The sequence below is a fragment of the Sinocyclocheilus rhinocerous genome, unplaced genomic scaffold (assembly GCF_001515625.1).
Source record: "Sinocyclocheilus rhinocerous isolate Xijiao unplaced genomic scaffold, SAMN03320098_v1.1 scaffold72, whole genome shotgun sequence".
Taxonomy (NCBI): domain Eukaryota; kingdom Metazoa; phylum Chordata; class Actinopteri; order Cypriniformes; family Cyprinidae; genus Sinocyclocheilus; species Sinocyclocheilus rhinocerous.
In genome coordinates this window covers 884,212-905,493 of record NW_015628351.1, presented here as the reverse complement: position 1 = coordinate 905,493, position 21,282 = coordinate 884,212, and the positions used below count along the sequence as shown (strand labels likewise).

The window sequence follows — 21,282 nt, the reverse complement described above, 5'->3', positions numbered from 1 at the left end:
TTTTTTTTTTTTTTTTGTCCCTGATGTACCGTGATAGTACGGTTCTGCTTGTTCACATTATGCCCATAATGTCGGTCCCTACTGTGATGGGCATAACTGCAGGGGGTTCAAGATAACACTTTACAAGAAAACACAGCTTTTTTTAACTGAGCGGTTTGCAGGAAACAGGGAAGATAATGTCTGTAAAGCTTTGTCATTGTTGGAGCAGATGCTCTTGCTGCACTGTAACACCCAGACTGTCTGTTAACACAGCATGACACAGAACGAGAAGAAGAGTTTGCTGCCAAACATGCTTCCTCATTTGCATTACACTGACAAGGAAGATATTACATGCCATATAATGTATTTGCAATGATTGATTGGCTCTATACAACACAATGAATAATAAGTACACAAAACTGAAATCATTTCTAATGAATTAGTGTCAAAGCTACTAAAAACGTTAACCTTATATGGTTTAAAGTTCCCATGAAATAAAAATTTCTGGCTTTTAGTTAAAGTTTGTTAGCTTTGAGGTTATCTATTTGCTGGTGTACTCCTAAGCACTGACAAAATTTGCTTTAAGGAGATATTCCAATATACTGATGATGACTCATGTCACACTACACAGATTTTGAGCAGTAATCGGCTCACCTGAGACGGATCTTAATACCATGTGCAAACAGGGTCATAGAGTGCAACTGCTAATGACTCATTTTTTTCTTCAAAAATGTATACTCTTTGTTGGGCCATAAAAGCAGTGGAATTTGCTAACAATTTGGTCTGTAAAGCATGAAGTGTTCTCATCCAGTTAGCAATGAGGGTGCTGCAACCTCTCCCCTCCCTTCATTAATCTGTCTAGCAATTACGCTGTAGCTTTGGTCATGCAGTTGGTGTAAGTTGACTATTATGCTGCTGTTCTGGTCAGATCAAGAATAGGCTTTTCTGTATGGACACACAAATGGCACAGTGTGTTTCTATTGTGGTTCTCTTCACTCATCACTCTGGAGATGAACAAGTAAATCTTTGGTAACATTCTGAAAGAGAATGGGGGAGGGACTGTAAAAGATCTTATTACAAGGTAATGCTAAAATGTGACCCTGGACCACAAAACCAGTCTTAAGTCGCTTGGGTATATTTTTAGCAATAGACAAAAAAACATTGTATGGGTCAAAATTATCGATTTTTTTTGCCAAAAATCATTAAGATATTAAATAATGATCATGTTCCATGAAGATATTTTGTTGTGCACATAGATCTTCTGATGCCGCTGGACACATCATCAGTGATTTTATTTTCCTAACGTAAATATATCAAAACTGAATTTTTGATTAGTAATTCATGTTCCATGAAGATATTTTGTAAATTTCATACCATAAATATATTAAAACTTAATTTTTGTTTAGTAATATGCATTGCTAAGAACTTCATTTGGTCAACTTTAAAGGCGATTTTCTCAATATTTTGTTTTTTTTGCACCGTCAGATTCCAGATTTTCAAATAGTTGTATCTCGGCCAAATATCTATCCTAACAAACCATACATCAATGGAAAGCTTATTTATTCAGCTTTCAGATGATGTATAAATCTCAATTTAAAAAAATTTAAATCAAACATGAAGTGTGGCATTTGGGGCAGGGCCAGTGATTGGCAGCTTCGGAATATATTTACCTACAAAATAGTAGATGAAAAACAGTAGGCGAAATGTACCCAGATGACCTACTACTTCCAGTGAGATTCATAAGTGTGCATACAGTAGACACTACTATCCCATGAGGCCACGGGGGAGGATTTGTAAATGACAGAGAAGAGACACAACTCATGCTGGTAAGTCACGCGACAATGGCAGCATGATGAATTTAGTACGGCCTGTATTACATTCATACTACACAAGTCATACTATATACAATGTTTTTTTAACAGTCAAATTACTTATTCAAAAGAAGCACCTACTCAGAGAGTATGCGCTTTTGGATGCAGCAACTGTCTTAATAAGGAAATAATTTACTAAATTGACTTATTCAAACACTGATTTGTTTAGGAACAAAATAATTGACTGTCATTATGAGTGAGTCAATTAATCATTCAACCAACACATTCATTCAAAATCACTGATTTAAATAGGAACAAAAAAGTGACTAGTTGTGTCAGAATTTGCATACTGTATATTAGGTTCTACATTTGGTTTAAAACTAACTTCGCGATCTTCGCGGAAAAAAAAAAACTTTGTATATAGTATGAATATGGGTAGTATACATTCACCATGTTGCCAGTGTCACGTGACCAACCAGCATCAGTTGCACCACTTCACTGCCATTTACAAATCCTCTCCCATTGCCTCATGGGATAGTAAAGCGTCCATTGAATGAGCACTCCAGAATCTCGGGGAAAGTAGTAGGTCATCCATACCTTTTTCGCCTATTGTTTTATGAATACTATGTATTCAGACATAATATTTTCTAGCATACTATTTTTCCATACTATATAGTATGAAAGCAGGCATATTCGGACACAGTGAATGTCTTTATGAGTGAGTTCATGGAACATTTACTGAACTAATTTGTTCAAAATCACTGATTCATTCAGGAAACACTAATATTTATGTTCCTTGGAGATGATTTCTGTTGTCATTGTTTTCAGAAATATCAAAAATAAACAAATTAACTGGCAACAGTGTATCTATAATGTAAGGCAGTCAGTATTAACTTCTTGTTTTTTAACCATTGAATAAAAGCAATATTACATGCATACTGAATACCAGCACAGCTGTGAACCACATCACTCTTGCTCATGTAATATTTTCTTATTAGATTCAATTATACAGAAGCACCAGTTTGGTTTATATATAGTATTTCCTATTCCACTGGCATTATCTAATAACGTGACCGAAGCGAAGCTTGACATTATTGAAGATGCTTAACTAAGGATTATATACCGTAAAGGACGAGCTGTTTTAATGATTTGTATAGACATGGTTTAGTTGTATCCATCAGCTGCAGCTTGTACTTATATCAGACAGACTGGTTTTCACACCTCTCTCTTTTCAGACCCCAGTCCCCTCAAGCTTGGGCTCCAACAACACACACAGCAACAATTACCCCAGTGTCAGAAAGACACCTAATAATCATGTAAATTAGTCAGTGACTTGTCGTAGCATCTATTTGCCTCTGTTAACACCAGTGCAGCAAAAGTCTATTATCTTCTCGAGCCAAAATGGCTACTGGCCAATTTGCGGGGTAAAGACTGTGTTTTCTATAAAAGACTTGATGAGACACATATGAATTATTGAAAACGTATTCTTGCATGTAGAGCAAAACTCTAAATCACAACAAAGAAGTGGCTTATTTTGCACCACTGCTTTTTTCCACACCTGCAATGCAAAACTTTCTCCATCAAAGAATGCAGCAGAATCTAATGAATAATCATCTGCTACTAATGTCCTCTGCAGGGAGTCTGGCTTAATAAAGCCGTGATGGGATTGTGAAAATGAGATACAATCTAATTAGAGCTGATGTGGAAATCTGACACATCACCTGTGATCCAGCATCCATCATTTCAATAGGTTTTCATGCAGACAAGGACAACTGTGAGGGCGTCAGTCTGTTTTCAGTTAAACAGCACTCCACACTCATAGAGGTAAGTGTTGTTTTTTCCTCTACTGTGTGTCTCATCTTTAGACATCTGTTGACTGTTAATGGGATTGTGCAGGGCTTTCCATCCATCATCCACAGCCACACTGTGTCCTGCCATCCCTGAACAGCATCTGTGCCTCAGTACCCAATCCCATGAAGGTTTTCACACTGGAATACTTTCAAACTAACCTGGAGCCATGTTGTATTTACCTCAGTGTGCTTGGAACAGACACGCTTGGATTTGAAACACAGAAACATGTTATTGTTTTTTCTTTTCTGTCAGAATGTTTCAAATTTTGCATCCGCCCGAGTTTGCCAGAGATTAGAAATCACAGACGCACATGTTGAATGCCTCAGCCTTAGACAAGGCTTCTGACATTTGAAGACACCGAAAATTGGCTTGTTTACAGAATCGCAATGATTTGGCAGCCAGCAAAAAGGCAGGAGGAAATGCTGCAAAATGATAAACAAATATAGTACAAAAACAACATTTTGTCATTGAGACATGCAAGATTATCACCTCCTCGCACAATTACCTCACAATGTGAGATTTTCCATGCGAATTACTCCTGAGGAACGTTTCCTCCCACTTTTCAAACATAGCAAGCTGCTTGACATTTCCCTCTGAGGGAAACCAGACACTTGGTTTTAAATCTGCTCAACAATATAAGAAAAGAGCCTCTATTCAGCTTTTATCTGGCACTAGTGATTCACAGTGATGGTCCGATAACATGCCGTGGCATTTAGTGCCCCCACGGCTCAGCCATGGATGCCAATGGTGGGCTGGAGGGCCTTCGATTTGCCTAGTGAGGTTAATACAAAGTGACAAGATTTTTGTCTACACTCACTTGACACAGTTCTTCCAAGCAGGGGTCTGTCAACACATCGACATGGCAGAATGACAACAACAAAACCAGCCAAAAATACCTCCAGTCTGGTTGCAAGCAAATTGATTGAACAGAGCAAAATAATATAAGAGACCTTCAAAAAGCCCTTATACCTCAAATCTCTCCTCAAGTTTAAGAATTTAAATAAATAAATTTTTACTTTTCAAAAATACATTATAGAATACATTTAAATATACAATATACTTAACGTTAAAACATTTTAGATTAGAATTAAAAATATTCATAATAAAATGTTTTATTTTGATATACAATATTGTGATGTTTTTATTTTTTCATTTTTATGCAATTATTATTATTGCCTTATTGATTTTAATGCAAAAGGTTACTTTTAAAGCTTGTGTGTGTGTTTAATGTTAATGTTTAAATATAGTAAACATTAAAAGCAGCCATTTTAAATTAGCTTTAAAAGTATATGAATAAAATAATAAAATATAATTTAAAGTTTGTTTTGATTAAATATAAAATGATTGGTTTTAATGCAATGCTTTTTAAATATTAACAACAAATAATAAAATTAATAATAATAAAAGATTAATAATATGATTTTTTAAATAATTGTTTTCTAATAAATTTAACATGGTTGCTTTTAATGCAAAAAAAATTATTGCCCTTTCCTCTTCAATGATTTCACAGATGTGCACATTAATTACAACTTTCCAAGCCCCGTTATGTCACCGAAAATTTAATTTAATTTAATTTAATTTAATTTATCAAAAAAAAAATGTTCTAACAGATCAATGGGACCCTAACTCAAGAAAAAAATGCTGAATCTATGCCTGCTACCAAAAAAAAGAAAGAAAGAAAAAAAAAGGTTTCAGATAAGGCTTCCACACATGATCAAACGTTTTAGTCCACATCTAATAATAATAATACAACATAGTTCTGATAAAAGCATGAGCACGCAGTAATTTTTCTGTCACGGTGCATAAGCACTGTGGCAAAACCAAACTATTTTTATCTCTCGGGGACACTGAAACCGTTTCTGCCAAAGTAATTTTCTTAAGAGTATCATCTGATAGGAATCTTTGTCTGGCAGTTCTGGACTTAAATAATTATTCCCACTACAACTCACACAGGAACGCAGTCAAACCGTGAGTGATGCTATCCCGAGAGTAGGTAATTTTTATCTTGATACCAGCCTGGCTCTGTTTCACAGTTGTTCCTGAGCCAAAACAAACCATTTCTGATTTAAATGAGAATCTCATTAAAAAAAAACACCATCAATAACAACATAATCCACTCTACAAGCAGCAGAACCATAAATCTAAAGGAAAAGTCTGGTCATTACCTGAATCCTTGTGGTTGTACTCTTGATTGGAGATGAGAAAGAGGAACTCCTCACAGGTGTTGTGGTCCAGCCGCGGGCTGTCCTGCGTACAGAGGTCAACTATGAGAGACACTGCCTTCTGACAGATCATGTCATGCCCCTTTCCGGCAGCAGTCATGCTCCCTGACGCATCCTCGGCGTTACTGGCTCCTCCAGTGGGATCCGAACACACCCCCTCTCACCCACAGCGCCGCTGAAGCAGCCACATGAACGCAAGTTTCTCCTGCTGCTGATTCTTATTGTTCCTCAAGTGTGTGTGCAAGAATGTGTGTGTCACAGTTTTTGTTTGTGCATTTATGTGGGTGTATCATACAAACGTGTGTGTGCAGTGCTTAATGATTCACTAACCCCCCCAGGTATTCCAGAGATGGCATTATTGCATCACATTTAATCTCAAGATCCACAAATGAAATGCAACAAATGAGTCCAGCGGCGCAGGAGGGAGGCTGTGATTATACAGCGCTGAGCATCTGCCTCCTTCAGCCCCTCTTTGCTCTCCGCACCCCCGCCCCACACCAATCCCTGCGCCCTGTAATGAAAAGCCTCTCATTATGACCATTGGGCTTGTTTTTCTCAGGTCGATGTGTCCCTCAGTGCCTGTCCTCAGAGATCAGAGCCCTGTGTGCATACGTGTGAGCAGAGGGAATAGTGTGTGCTTGTGTATGTACCATTTGTGTCTTTAAGGACACTTCTGTAGAGCGACTATGGATGATTCATTACTCTAATTTCTGTTTTATGATGACTGTAACTATATGTGGCTGTTTGTAGTTAATTGTGTTTACATATTCACTGCCGATGTGATATATGGAGATTTTAATATGTTCAGAACACTCAGTCAACAGCCGTATTAATTTCATGCAACTGAACTGCCAAGAGGAATCAGCATTATGGGGTATTTTGTATCTGTAAAGAAAAACAGATAAAAAAGATATAAATATGCACATGTACATAAAAAAACATATACATATATACAGTACACACAAACAAACATACAGTGGAGATCAAAATTAGAGAACAACCTACAATTTTCTAAATTTCAAGTTCACTGCTTAGTCCTATTTGTCTGCTTAGTTATCCTAACAGGAGTAAAAGCACAGTTTTAAGAATATTTCATGAGTTAAATATATTCTGAAGCACAGTATAAAAAACTTAAATGAGATATTTGAAAAAGAACACTGATCAAAATTAGAGAACACTTTCAGTTACCTCCCAGGCACATCGTGCTAATTTCTTTAATTATCAGACAAACATTATTTAACTGGCAACTCAATGGGCAATCGGTTCAACACAGCAGCTGGAATTGCTCGCCAGTTCAGTGCTGAACAGGGTAAAAATCTGTCTCAGCAGTGTCTCGACGTTTAAGAGAATTTGAAGAGAACCTTTGCTGAGCTTACTTCAACGATGAAAGCAAGTTAAATTTATTTAGGGCTGATGGGAAACATTATGTTCGGCGCCACAGATGTGCTGAAGTCATTCAAAGCATGGGCCTGTACACTTCCTACTAATTTCTGATTGCTGTAACCTTCAGAAATTTTAGTTCTTTGTGCTACAATCATTGCTGTTCTCTAATTTTGATCACTGTGTTTTCCACAAAATAAAGGGTTTTTGTTGAAGTGCCTTGGTTATTTTGTAAGAAATTGTTCTACTAGCATGGTATAATCCCAAATAAAATTTCTTTAAATTTTGAACAATGAAGATTGAATAATTTCTGAAAAAAAATCAAGTGTTCATAAATTGTTCTCAAATTTTGATCTCCACTGTATATATCATTAATTTATATAATACAAAACAATCAATCAGAAAAAATCTAATACACTAATGAAACTACAAATACAGTATATTCAGTCCAACAAAGACTCCACTGCACCATTACACTGTAAAAAAAAATGTCAACCCACTAAAACTGACTAAAGTTTAATTGCAGCCTTACAAAAACATGATGACCAGCAGTGATGAGTTCACTGCTTTTTTTTTTTAACACTGCAATTAATTGCTGATGACAATTGAGTTAAAACCCATACAATCAAGTAGAAATGAAACAATTTTGACAGCCTGTGGTTAAATGGACTGTGTACATGCACCCACACACACACACACACACACAATAAATGTATAATATAAATTCACAACCATTTATATTCTCTACATCTATTTTAATATACCACTTTAAATAAAAATTTACTAAATAAATTCTGAGACAAAGGGCCAGGTAAATTACAGTCAGGTCAGGTAAACTGCAAGAAAATTAAATTAATCTGATATATTTCACCCCATTTTGTGACACACACCAAAGAGTATGCAGTGTGAAATCGTTCGCTGATATTACTTTGATATACACACACTACACAGCTGAATGCCTGAATCTAAATTCAAGCAAATAAAATAAATAATGAAATAAACATACCCATGCAGGGCTTCTAAAATGAATCAGATTCCTAAAAGGCTTTGTACAGTTCACTAAATACTGTGCAGCTCAAAGCAATGAGTTTCATTGAATTAAAGATGTGACACAGAAGTAGTAAATGCTTGCTAATTGACATCTTAATTTACTGCTTATCCTCATCCAGACTCCCCTGATAGCCCGGTGTTCCCCTGTTTAATAAGAACATTGTCAGTAGTCTAAGGCTTAACAAAGCCGTTGATTCAGACTCGTGCATTCTTCTTTCTTTATCTGCACTGTGGACCCTGAAGGGTCAGATGATACCTGTTTGTCTATAATAAAGGGTTATTCCATCACAGAGAGAAATTATTAGATAAATGCCTCCGTCAGGCAATGGTTACAGAGTGCTAAAGGGCAAAACATAATTTTATTACTGTGCTGTGCTTTCCAGTGATATCACAGTGTCATAATTAGACCAGCAGACCTGTAATTCTCATTTTTATGTGGCTCAGTACTTGATGTTTTTATAGCAGGGCATCAATAAGAAATAATACTTAGTCAGAAAGAATTATGCTTTTCGGGATTCTGAAATGGGTGTCTTCAGCAAAGGCATATTTGGTCCTGTAGACTTAAAAAAAATAAAGTCTCTTAAAACACACTTTTCATATCATCACTAGCTTGTTCCACAACAGTGTAATTTCCATCACATCACATATGATGTATTGCGTTTATTGGCAAAAAGATCATTTAAAAAAGCACAGTTTTATTGTCACCTTCATACAGCAAAAGCAAAAATAGTTAGATTTAATGATACTGAACACATAAAAGTTGGACATAAAAGTTGAAAAAACACCCAAATATACTATACTATTCTAAAACTGGGTCAGAATAACCACTCCAGTACCATCTTCAGCATCATAAACCTGCTTTTGGCAATGTCGTGTTTTCCACTGAACACACAGTGTTAAGCAGGTGCTCACATAAACTGTTTTTTTCTTTCTGCATCATTAGATTGTTATTTCTTCTGGCTGCACTGATCTGATTGTGAAAAGCGAGGGATGACAGGCGTTAGAGACTCTGCCACAGAGGAATGGCTGAGGTGACACTTCGGTTATTCATTCTCCTTCATGTTCACTAATTTCCTCCAGCAACTCAAATCACTCCATTGACTGCAATCTCAGCCTCTTGCGTATTACAGCCTAAACAGAAGTGAACTGCACCTTTTCATTAGGGCCATTTCAGCTTAATAACCAGAGGCTAATCAAAAAAACTGAGTGGGTCTGATTACAATCAACATTGGATTGTTGATGAAATGTTTATGTTGTGATATTTCAGCTTTCAAAATTGTAGGAATTTGCCATAACTTCATTACATATAGGGGAAAATAAAATATATATATATATATATTTTTCCCATTTAGGATGTGGTTTGTAGCCCTGATGCAAATGAACCTGGGGTTTATTGTAGCTGCTAGTGCCTGCTTAAAAAAAATAGATGCAAACCATAATCTCAATATTGATTCAGCATCTTTTTTTTTAAAGTTTATTTGTACAGCGCTTTTCACGATACAAATCGTTGCAAAGCAACTTTACAGCAAATTAAGTTTCTACAATATTTAGTAGTAGCTTATCAGTGGTGACTGTCAGATAATGTACATATAGCAGAAATGTACGGGAAAATCTATTAAAGACGTAATCAAACAGACGATGAACATCTCAGGACTTTATTGATACAGCATTTTATTTGGAAGGATACATCGTTGTGATTATTTTTAGTTGTACTCACTTTTTTTTGCAGAAAATTGAGACTGTCAATCAACTCCAGTCAAGCAGAACAAGATTGCAACAATGGGGAATGTAATACATTTTGGTTAATTATTCATGAAGTGAATTTTACATGTGAAGTATTAAAAAAAATGAACAGACCAATATGTTGCAGTGTAAAAATCCTACTCTTTCTCTTGTCATTATCACATCATCATATTTTCCCCTCACCTTTTTATATTCTTAAAGGTTTAATTCACACAAAAATTAAAATTCGCCATTATTTACACACCCTCATTTCATTTCAAACATGGAAATGGAACTGAAATATCAATAGCATTAAACTTCTTTTTTTCTGAAATGCCTCATAAAGAAATGTCATGACATTCATTTAAGTGATCTATACTAGAAAAATTAATTTAAAAAAAATAATTCACTCAGAAATTGCTAGTAAATTTGACAAACAATGGCAAGTAACACACTGAATTGCATGTGACATTTTAGAAAAACTGAAATAGTTTTATTTTTCTTTTAAAACGAATAATCTTTGTATTATTTACAAATTCGAAAAAAAAAAAAAATTCAGTAAATACTAGTGATGATTTCGCATGGATCACCTAAATATTTATACTACTTGGAAAAATGACTTCTTTTAACTATTGCATCAAAAATTGTCCCCAAATTCTGTCATATTATTGTCCTATTTTTTGACTCTACCCTGAATAGATTTTTAGTTCACATAACTAAAGTTAATTCTAAGAGTTTGGAGTTTGTCCAAAAGCAGTGATGAGTCTCTGAAGTGACAAGACCGTACCTGCAGGTGCAAAACTTCTCTGTCCGCCTGTCGCATGGCATAAGAGCCCGCTTATTCAAATCATGCTAATCAAGGACTGTCTAATGCTACAGACAGAAGAGCTGTACGTATTTATAAAGAAACAGAATGCATTTTGTTCAAATGGAAGTATATGATTCTAGTCAATTTGTGGTCCTATGAATCCAAGGGACAAATAGGAAATATGACATCCATAAAACATAACCATGACCATCAGCAAATATAACCCAACCCCAGAGGAAGTGCATCCAATCTTAAACAAAGCTTACAGGGAACCATGCAGTAACCTATTGGAATTACATTTTCTCCATCAGCTTCATAAACCTCAGAGGAAAAAAAGGATACGAGGGCAGATCTTCTGCGATCATATCATCCTCTACATTTATCAAAGCATCACATTTCCAATAATATACACTGTAAAAAAAATTCCGTAAAATTTACGGTAAAAAAATGGCAGCTGTGGTTGCTGGAATTTTACCGTAAAAAATACGGTAGCAACGTTTTAGGTTTTACGGTTTTAACTTAAATTTACAGTTAAATACCGTAATTTCATTAACTGATATAATGTTAATATACCAACCTATTGAAGTACTGAAATCTGTTTTGTACCTTTGTAATACACTGATAACCACCAAATGCAGGTGGTGATGAGAAAGTCACATGATGAACCAAAGCCCATCACAAGCAGCTTTTAAATAATAACATATATAGAAGGTGCACAGTGTCATTCACACAAACACTAAACACAAACACTAAACATTCACACAAACACATCATGATAACACACATGACACTGAAATAATGCAATAAACATTCATTTAACAACATTAGGTGTAACACACAACCCTAATATACAAAACTGATAAGAAAAAACTAAGAAGAAACATAGTTATTTCAACAAAAAAACATCAAATTTGAAATGTAACGCAGGGAATTCTGGGAATGTCAATTTACGGTTATTCACTGTAAATTATACGGTATTTTCCACTTCCAAAAACGGTAATTTTACGGTATAAAATGTATGTCCAATACATGTAATGTCCAATACAGTTTTTCACCGTATATAGTAGGGGAATTTACCGTTAACCATTTAACAGGTTTTTACTGTAGCATTTTTACAGTCTTTTACCGTTAAATTCACGGTCATTTTTTACAGTGTACCTTCATTACTGTTGTACAAGGACATTTCTTAGAGGTTACATTTGATAGCATAAAACATGAGCCTTCATCTCAACTACGAGTTGAACCCTGTAATCAAACATCTCTGCCTGCATGCTAATTAATTTCCCTTAATAGGCACCACTTGGAGGATAGAACATATTTCTGATATAGTCGTTTCCAGCTGTGTCTAATAGAAATGGGTTAAATTAAGCTTTATTTTAATTAAACATTACACTTAAGTGAATGCTTTGATGTGGAGGTGATTTTAAAAGGTACAATATTAAGTACACAAGTTCAATCAAGACCATGTTAGCACAAAAATAGTTTCACGCAAATGTTGCTATGAACTACTTGGCCTTGATCAGTGGTTCTGAACTGGTTTTGCTTCAGAGGACTATAATAATGATCCAACACACTAACAGACTTATTTGCCATCAACCTTATTTGCCACACCATCAACTGTTTGGTTATCAACATCATCTTTTGTGCTCAAAAGAAGAAAGATTTTGAATAAGTGGAGGGTGAATAAATGATGACAGAACTTTAATTTAATTTAAAGGACTGAAACACAACATGATGGTTGAATAGACTGAACATGAACCTGACAACTGCATAAAGGCATAAACAAGCCAAATTATCCATATAAGTGATGGGAAAATACACAATTGAATTACCACATTAAAGATATGTAATTGGCTACACAGCTTTACCAGCAACAATAAAAGATGTATGAAGATACATGATGATTCAGGTAAAGTAATGTAACTAGTATACAAAATTCAAATTTGGGTGCAATAATATTAACAAGTAGCATGAAATATTCAAAATCATAGCTGCATGGTGAGTAACGGATGCAGCTGCTTATTTCCTTTCTCCTGCACAGTGCTTTAATTTCAGTCTGAAATGAAACGGGTTGTACACAATCAACCTTTTTGATAAGAGCAAAATGAAAGAGAAGAGCATAAATCCATGGCCAACTTTGATTTAATCCAAAAGGAGATCACAGAGACGGATGGAATGCAAATGATGTGCTGCTCTTTAAGGGAGGCCAGGCACTGAATATTACCCTCAAAGACAGAAGCTGATATTGAGGACACACACTGGTCACCTGTTGCCTCCATTTTTTTAAGCAGCCAAATGCTTTGAAGTTTACAGTTAATTCATTTTACAGATTAAGTTGAGTTTGTTAAAAGATTTCTTTCAATCAATCTTTAACTAATACACTCACAATCTGACTAAAACTAAATCATATTAACAGCTAAAAAAATCGAATTCACATTTTTTTGTTTAGGTTTTTTAAGTTGTCCATTGAGTCATGAGAACACAGTGTGGTTATTATGTTGATTTCCACATTTTATCGTACTGTTGTCTGTAGGCTAATATCAAAGTTTCAGCTGCTTTCACTCTTTTTTTTCAGAGTAATTGGCCTCATTTGTTCACATTACAATGTAAAAATCTACTAGAGCCTCTCTCTCCCTTCATATTTACTTTGTTATTAATGTTCCTGTCGCATCGTTGCTCCACCTGAGGCAATGCGAGAGATACATTGTAAGATCATGTCAAAACTCCTTCACCTATCTGACTCAAACATGGCATGGCATCTCCTGCAGGCCGAGCCGAGCCGAGGATGTGGAATTAATTCAAGGCTGTGTGTCATTGTCATCTCAGATATGGTAGTTTATACTTTACACTGCCACTGTTTGTTCAGGTGACTCTTACAACTAATATCTTACTTTTTTTTTTTTTTATCAGTGACAGAGACAAATAGCCACACCAGAGTTTTCCAATTTTTTTTTAGAGAAGTGCCATATAGTTTGTAAAATCTTTAATACAGCTGAACTCCTAATTTAGTATAAATATTTTGATTAATGATTTAACCTGATTTTAAATTTAATGTTTAATTAATTAGAATAATAATGTATTTAAATTATTTGATTTATTGAAAATCAATCAATCATAACCTGAAAGTACAGCTTTGTTGTTCATGCATTTGCCCTCTTCCCAGCATGTACTGTGTTATGAATAATTTAATATGCTTGCATTGTTTGATCATTTATAATACATCAAACTTCTTTTCTCATTAAAAACATGATATGAAGCACATAATATTGAACTAAAGTATGCTAAATAAAGGAAACAATTTGTATATAAATCTTAATCTACAGGTAATTGCTGCAATGATAGAATATTTGAAGTCATATCAACTTGACATTTAAAGGGGTCATATGATGCGATTTCAATTTTTCCTTTCTCTTTGGAGTGTTACAAGCTCTTGGTGCATAAAGAAGATCTGTAAACTTGCAAAGACTAAAGTCTCAAATCAGACCGATGAGCTTTGTAAAAATCGACGCGTTTCAGAAAGGCGGGGCATAGAGGAGAAACAATAATGTACCGTATGTGGAAAATAATGTATTTTTTGAACCTTAAACCGCATTAACACATTTCATTACACCAAATACACAAAATAATGTTATTTTTAGCAATATCATATGACCCCTTTAAATTACATTTCTTACATATTGTATTCAAATGTCTTTACTGAACTTAAAATGTCAAGCCCTTTATTTTTTAATTCTTAAACAACTCATTTTTACAGAGTAAGAGGATATTTGAAAATTATTAATCTGGTTTTTGTTGTTGACAGATGTTTTCATGTCCATATTACGAGGTTCTAAAACTTTTTGCATGAAAACTTTTGTTCTAAGTCTCCTGCCTAATTTGGCCCACGACTGTAATTGCACCAATTCACTCTGGTAACTAAAAGCCTAAGATGGACAGGGAAATTACGGGTGCTGTGCGGTCAGCCAGCGAGTCAACAGCGAGAGCCGTCTGAGTCTGTCTGCACCGAAGCAGACAAGAGAGTGCAAAGTTCTTAGCGAGAGTGACATATAAGAGACTTTACAGTGACCTAGCTAGGAGCAGCTGCCCCTTTCTCAAATACCACACATATTAATTGAAAGAAAGTCTGTGCAGCTGATCTCAGATCAGTGTACTAATAAAGCTTTTTCTGAGCTCCAGTTTGCTGCTTTCTCTCCAGCTGTGCTGTGTCTAATAGCAGTCGCTCAATGTTTGAAATCAGCCAGGTGGAATGATGTGAGGATTGGCTGTGACGCAGGGGTGGGAGATTTATTTTTGTGTGGATAAATACAACTTTCACCACCATCCCCTGGCCCTTGATTTAATTTTAGAATGGTCATGGTGAGGAAATCACTGTCACCAAGCTACTGCCAGCTTTTCTTGAAATAACTTTCAACATATGATTATGTTATATAAAATTAGTTGAATGTACAATTCTTCCAAGCACAATTCTTCCACGGTTAATAAATGCTGTCTATACTTAGACAAGAGTCACATATCATTTCATTTACTTTGGATCAATAAGACCGGCTGATGAACAAAAACAACTTGGAAGGCAATCTTGGAGATTAACGCACGGAAGGCAGAGAAAAGTTCTGGATGCTGCCATTTACCGCAACTGCACAAACACTGGGCAACACTCTGATGACATCTAGCAAAAGGTCACACAACTAACTGCTGTCACATACAAAAATAGACTGAGAAGCCGAGAGATAACCCCCAGATACAGTTTCCCAGAAGCCAGAACAAAGAAAGAGCAGAAACAGTGAGAAATGTCAGAGGAAAGAGGTCATGCAGAAAACTCCAACCTACCTATGCCAATTAAATTCACTAACAGCTTTCTTAAAACTTAACTCATGTTCATATTTAAAACGCTGCACAAATCATACTATGTAAAATAAATATTTATGGGCGTTTCTTCAACTCTGGGTATTCTTGTGTCCCTTGGGTTGATTTTTATTCAAACTTTTTAATGGTTATTTTTCTGTTAACTTTTTTCTCATGGTTATATGAAGGTCACATTAAAAACTGTCTTAGAAACTTTTTACCATGCATTCATCACTTATTCATCACTTTTGCTACTTTTTGCCTTGTAATATATATTTTATTGTTCTACCCTTGTCTATCATAAACTGTGGAAATCCATTATAAAAAATATTAATTACTACATGGCTAAAACATGACCATCTTAGCATATAATCAGAGTAAAATAATCAAAGAATTTCAATTGTTATTATAAATATAGTATCAAATAATAAATACATTACAATTACTTTCCCACAATTGTGCTATTGTCCAACACAACACTTTTGCTTACAACATTTTTTTTGTTGACGATAAATGTGATATGTGAACATATATATACATGCATCATTTCCAATCAAGCTATAATTTTCTTTAATTGTACAAAAATATGAATTAACTGTGTGTATTTGGGATACATAAAATGCAAGCTTTGGAATTAGTCTTAGCACACCTTGGAAGAGTCAGCTGTTTTATTTAAAAGTATTTGAAATCCACCAAAAAAACAAACTACAAAATTTGAGATGCCATGAAAATGAACGTCACAATGAATGTTCTCTAGAATGTCACCATATGGCGTCACATTAAGTTTTGTCCACATAGAAATAATTGGAATGGCCAAAAATGTTAAATATAATGGATAATTACACATTTCAGTAGCTCGCCGCAGTAAAGAGCATCAGTGTGGTTTTTACCTTCAGTACATGTGAAGACCTGATGACGTGCACCTTTGACTTTGAGCCGGGCTGTTCCTGTCTTCTTTCCCTGTCATGTTCTAGAGAGCTGCAGGCAGAGAGGTGATTTGAGGGTGAGCGGCAATATAATAAAGTCCGAAAGCAGAGTCAGAGTTCAAATGGAGTGTGAAGTTTTGGGGGTGAGAGAGAGAGAAACCTCATCATGAAAGTGAATTACATGGGAAAAGATGAGGAGATTGCTATAGGAGTTGAGCTGTAATTGAATGTCTTCACTTGAGCTACACTGACAGGAAAGACGGCGCAGTGTTACCACTACCATATAATCAAGATACCATAATTGAGATACTGTAATAATCAAAACATTGAGAAAAACGGATCCGTGAAAAGCATATTTGGTTGGAAATACATATTGATTCATAAAAGCACAGCAGTCGAATCTGAATAGTCTGAACGTGAATAAAAATACATTCCCAAGCTGTGTGTCTGAAGAGCCCAGACTGAATTTTTTATCTGCAATTGTTCGAAAGTCAAAGTGGTTTAGTCAATGTGAAGCCCCACTTTATTCCTGTTAATGATCAGTTGACTTTATTCTCTGCCCACTGAGGCTCCATTTTAATAGCCGCCCTGTGATGGGCCAGCTAATTGAAGGGTCCGCCAGAGGGTGAGGCAAAGCTGTACATCAGACTTTGAGGGACATGTGGTTCTCAAAGTCTCCTGTGGTGTAATGTCCTGTTATTTTGCCATGACAGAACCAGATGAAGCGCAGTCAAGCATTGTTGGCCATCTCAAAGAGTTGTTCAGCCATGTTCTGATATGGCTCACCCTGCTGTCTCAGCCAATTTTGTGATCCATACATTTTTAGGATTTGATTTGAGAAGGTTTGGATTGAGTTGTACTGAATTTCAAAACCGGACAGGAGAGTTTCATCCTTGGGTGCCCAGACACACGCTGAGAAATATCAAAATGGGAAATAAGAGACTGACCAGCCTGGTCTCTAAAAAATAAAGACAGCTGATGTACTTTTACTTTTTTAACAAAATATATTATATAGAAAGTATCAATATTTGCATACACTACCATTTAAATCTTTGGGGTCAGTAAGATTTTTTTTTCAAGTATTGAATACTTTTATTTAGCAAGGATGCATTAAATTGATCAAAAGCGACAGTGCATGAAGATGTTTACATTGTTACGAACAAATTCAATCCAAATAAATGGCATTTGAACTTTCTATTCATCAAAGAATTCTTAAAAATGTATAACAGTTTCTACAAAAGTTTCTACAAGCAGCACGTTTTAACATTGATAATCTTAAGAAATGTTACTTGAGCAGCAACTCTGCTAAATAGAATGATTTCTGAAGTATCATGTGAGACTGAAGACTGGTGTAATGGCTGCTGAAAATTCAGCTTTGACATCACAGGAATAAACTGAAATTTTAAAATATATTGAAATAGAAAACAGTTCTTTAAATTGTAATGATATTTCACAATACTACTGTTTTTACTGTAATTTTTGATCAAATAAATGCAACCTTGGTGAGCATAAATATATATACACAGTAGCATATAAGTAGCATATGGTAGTAGTTCAGCCACAGTAGTTGTATTATATTCATTACAGCACTTTCTGTTTAACCCATAGTTCCACACTCTGTTCTTGTAGCTTTACAGGTCACAGTTCATGCTAAATTGAAGGTCTGAGAATAGCTGGGAGACAGAACCACTCTAGGATAATAGGCGCTTTCAAACATGCAGCCTTTCCTATAAATTTAATGGCATATTTTTCTGTTTAGAGGTCATGTGTGAATAGGACCTGTTGTCGAAATGCCAGCAAAGTTCCGTAATGATGCAATGTGTGAACAAAGCCATACTAACAGTTTTAGCATGTCAGGATGCTCAAGGATGCTCTGTCGTAAGAAGTCTGCTGTCAAAGAATTTGAGTCAATGACAAAGTTCTGAAAGAGCAATTATATCATGTTGTTGAGATCTAAGCCTATGATGAGTATAAAATTGTTATACGTTGTTGGAAATGTTGCTGAAATTTCAGGGCTTCACTCAATTCAAGTGGATGAAGAAATTCATTCTACTCTTTCTTTCAAATTATTATTATTTTTTCTAATTTTGCAAGTTATGTCACAGTTCTCTGGATTTTGGAGCAAATTTTTTTTTTTTAACTGAATGAAAAGACCTTTTTTGGGCCTAATATATTGTTTTTCATTGTGTTTTTTCCAGGCTTTGCCATCTGTGGCTTCAATGGACTAAAGCCACGGATATTTCTTAGCACACATTACAGCACAAAAGTAAGATTTTAAAAATGTTTTTAAGAGAAGTCTTTTTATATTCACCAAAACTCCATATATTACATCAAAACAGTAAAAAAGTCATATATTTTTTTCTATTTTGTCATATTTTTGATGTTTTGCTGCTTAATATTTGTGATTCAGGTTTCTTTGATGAAGAGACAGTTCAAAAGAACAGCATTTATTTGAAATAGATTTTTTTGTAAGAACGTAAAAGTCTTCACTGTCCTTTTTGGTCAACTTAATGCATCCTCGCTGTGTAAAAAAAAAAAAAAAAGGAATATTGCAGAATATAAGAAGCACCAACTGTAAAAATGCATTTCCACAGGGGGAAAAAATTTAATTTGAATAGACATTTGATTGAGTTTAAATTCAAATATTCTTTTAGAATTTAATTTAATTTATATGCACTACTGTCCTTTTTTAGTTGCATCTGCATCTATTGCATAAAAAAGTTAGCATAAAATAATGATTTAAAAAAAACAGTTTAAAGTTCACTTCCTTTAGTCAATTCAGGTTCCTTTTGAACCTTGTGCGGAAGTAGAGCATTGTGACACTTACTACAGTAATGAGTAATGCTGTGCTGGCCTTTCTTTCAATTGCCGACAGAATGATTGATTGCATCGGATCAAGGGTAAATGGATGGATGAATGTCGGTCGAGTCTGGACACTCTGTGGAGGCCCTTGTTCCCTTTCCCAAGTGTGTAAACAAAAGAACAGATTCTGATAAATGTGGCCGAAAAACAAGAGTAAACACTACTGCATCCTAATGCATTTTTGACAAAATGAAGATGTGTGCAATAAATACATTTCTTGTGCAAGTGAAGGGAAGTGCTAGTCTTTCTAATGTGACTGAAACACAAGATAAATTATTTCCATCCCATTTCACAAATAATAGGTAACACCAGGGGAATTCAGTCGAAAAAGCAAAGACCAAACTTAGAGTCAGTAGAGCCTTGCAAATGATGTTTATTTCTTATTCTGCCATGACTACAAAGGAGCAGACAGAGAGAGCCAAGCTGACGAAGATTTATTAAATCAAGTACATGTGTCCCATAGGACAAGGGTTTCAGGCGTCTATGTGTAATGAATGTAAATATGGACTCGATTCAGTCACTGAACAGAACGAAGAACACCTGCAAGATATAGACTACAATGAGTTCACAAACCATAAGTTACCATGTCAAATGTCTAGAAAGGGTTTCAGTTATCTTTCTACTGGCACTTAAAGGGATATTTCACCCAATAATGAAAATTCACTTCATACTCATCTTCACATTTTTTTCTACTCATCTGTGGAACACCATATATTGAAGTACTGTTTTTGTTCATATAAAAACGTCAGTGGGGTCCAAAACAACACTGGACACCTTTCATTGCATGAACAGAAGAAAATATCTTCTTTTGAGTTCCACCGAAGAAAGTCAAAGTCACAGTTTTGGAATGACATGAGGGTGAGTAAATAATGAGAGAGTTTTCATTTTTGAGTAAACTATTCCTTTAACCCTTTTATCTGTCTCAGAAATGCATATAATCACCATGAGGGTTGACACAACATCAGGTTTTTAAAGGTGCAGAAAATAGCAGGTTAATAGAATTCGGGCGATGAATAGTACCGACAGTGAAAATCCATTGTGGTATTTAAAGACTCACAGGGGTTGATGACAATAACAGCCAAATGAGCTAAAGAGGCAATGCCAATTGGCCTAATGATAAAAGACTAATTACAGGTTGGTATTGCTGGAGGTTTGTATTCATCTCAGATACAATAACCCATTTTTATGCAGAATTCCTTATGCCTCATTACTTTCCTCTGGCTGCACTGATGGAAGCTGATTCTCTGTCTAATTGACCTGAAATGCTCTCTGAACCCACAAAGTCGCTTACAGATCTTTAAAATCAGTTGCATAAATGTGATATACAGTAGTTTGTCAAATATATTTCTGTCAGACGCTATTATTACATAAAGAATAACACCCAGTCAACAAAGCTTCTTTTTGAACTATAACTGTAAGAGACTGCAATTGAAAATATCATCAAAATTATATGTAATTAAAGTAGTCATACAATCAAAACCCTCCATTTTATTTATTTATATTTGTATTATGATGTGTGAAATTTCTGTTATTGTGAAAGGAAAGAAAATTGATACCTGTCAAGTACAGTATTTCAACCTCTAATTTAAGAGAAAAACAGAACTGAAAACTGGAACAACAGAACAAAAACAGTCAAGAACAGGAAGCAAATAACTGATTTAAAAAGAACATTTTTTTTTTTGCCACAAGGCAAAAGAGCAGAGATTATTTTAACCTAAATAATTGTAACTATTCAAACCTTTACCACCAAGCTATAAAAAAATTATAGCTTGACACCGGTACTTTTTGAACATTCAGTTCATCAAAGAATCCAGGGGGGAAAAAAAGTA

The 21,282-nt window shown here is 35.1% G+C and overlaps 1 protein-coding gene across 1 annotated transcript in view; it reads right to left on the bottom strand.

Moving 5' to 3' along the window:
* The window catches only part of LOC107737664 (synaptotagmin-6-like), a 43,314-nt gene extending 37,286 nt beyond the window's left edge, over nt 1–6,028 (bottom strand). Inside the window, exon 1 of the mRNA XM_016549256.1 lies at nt 5,807–6,028. Within this exon, the coding sequence (XP_016404742.1) occupies nt 5,807–5,963 (157 nt within the window). The 5' untranslated portion in view covers nt 5,964–6,028. The remainder of the gene's footprint in view (nt 1–5,806) is intronic.
* Between the last annotated feature and the right edge of the window lie 15,254 nt (nt 6,029–21,282).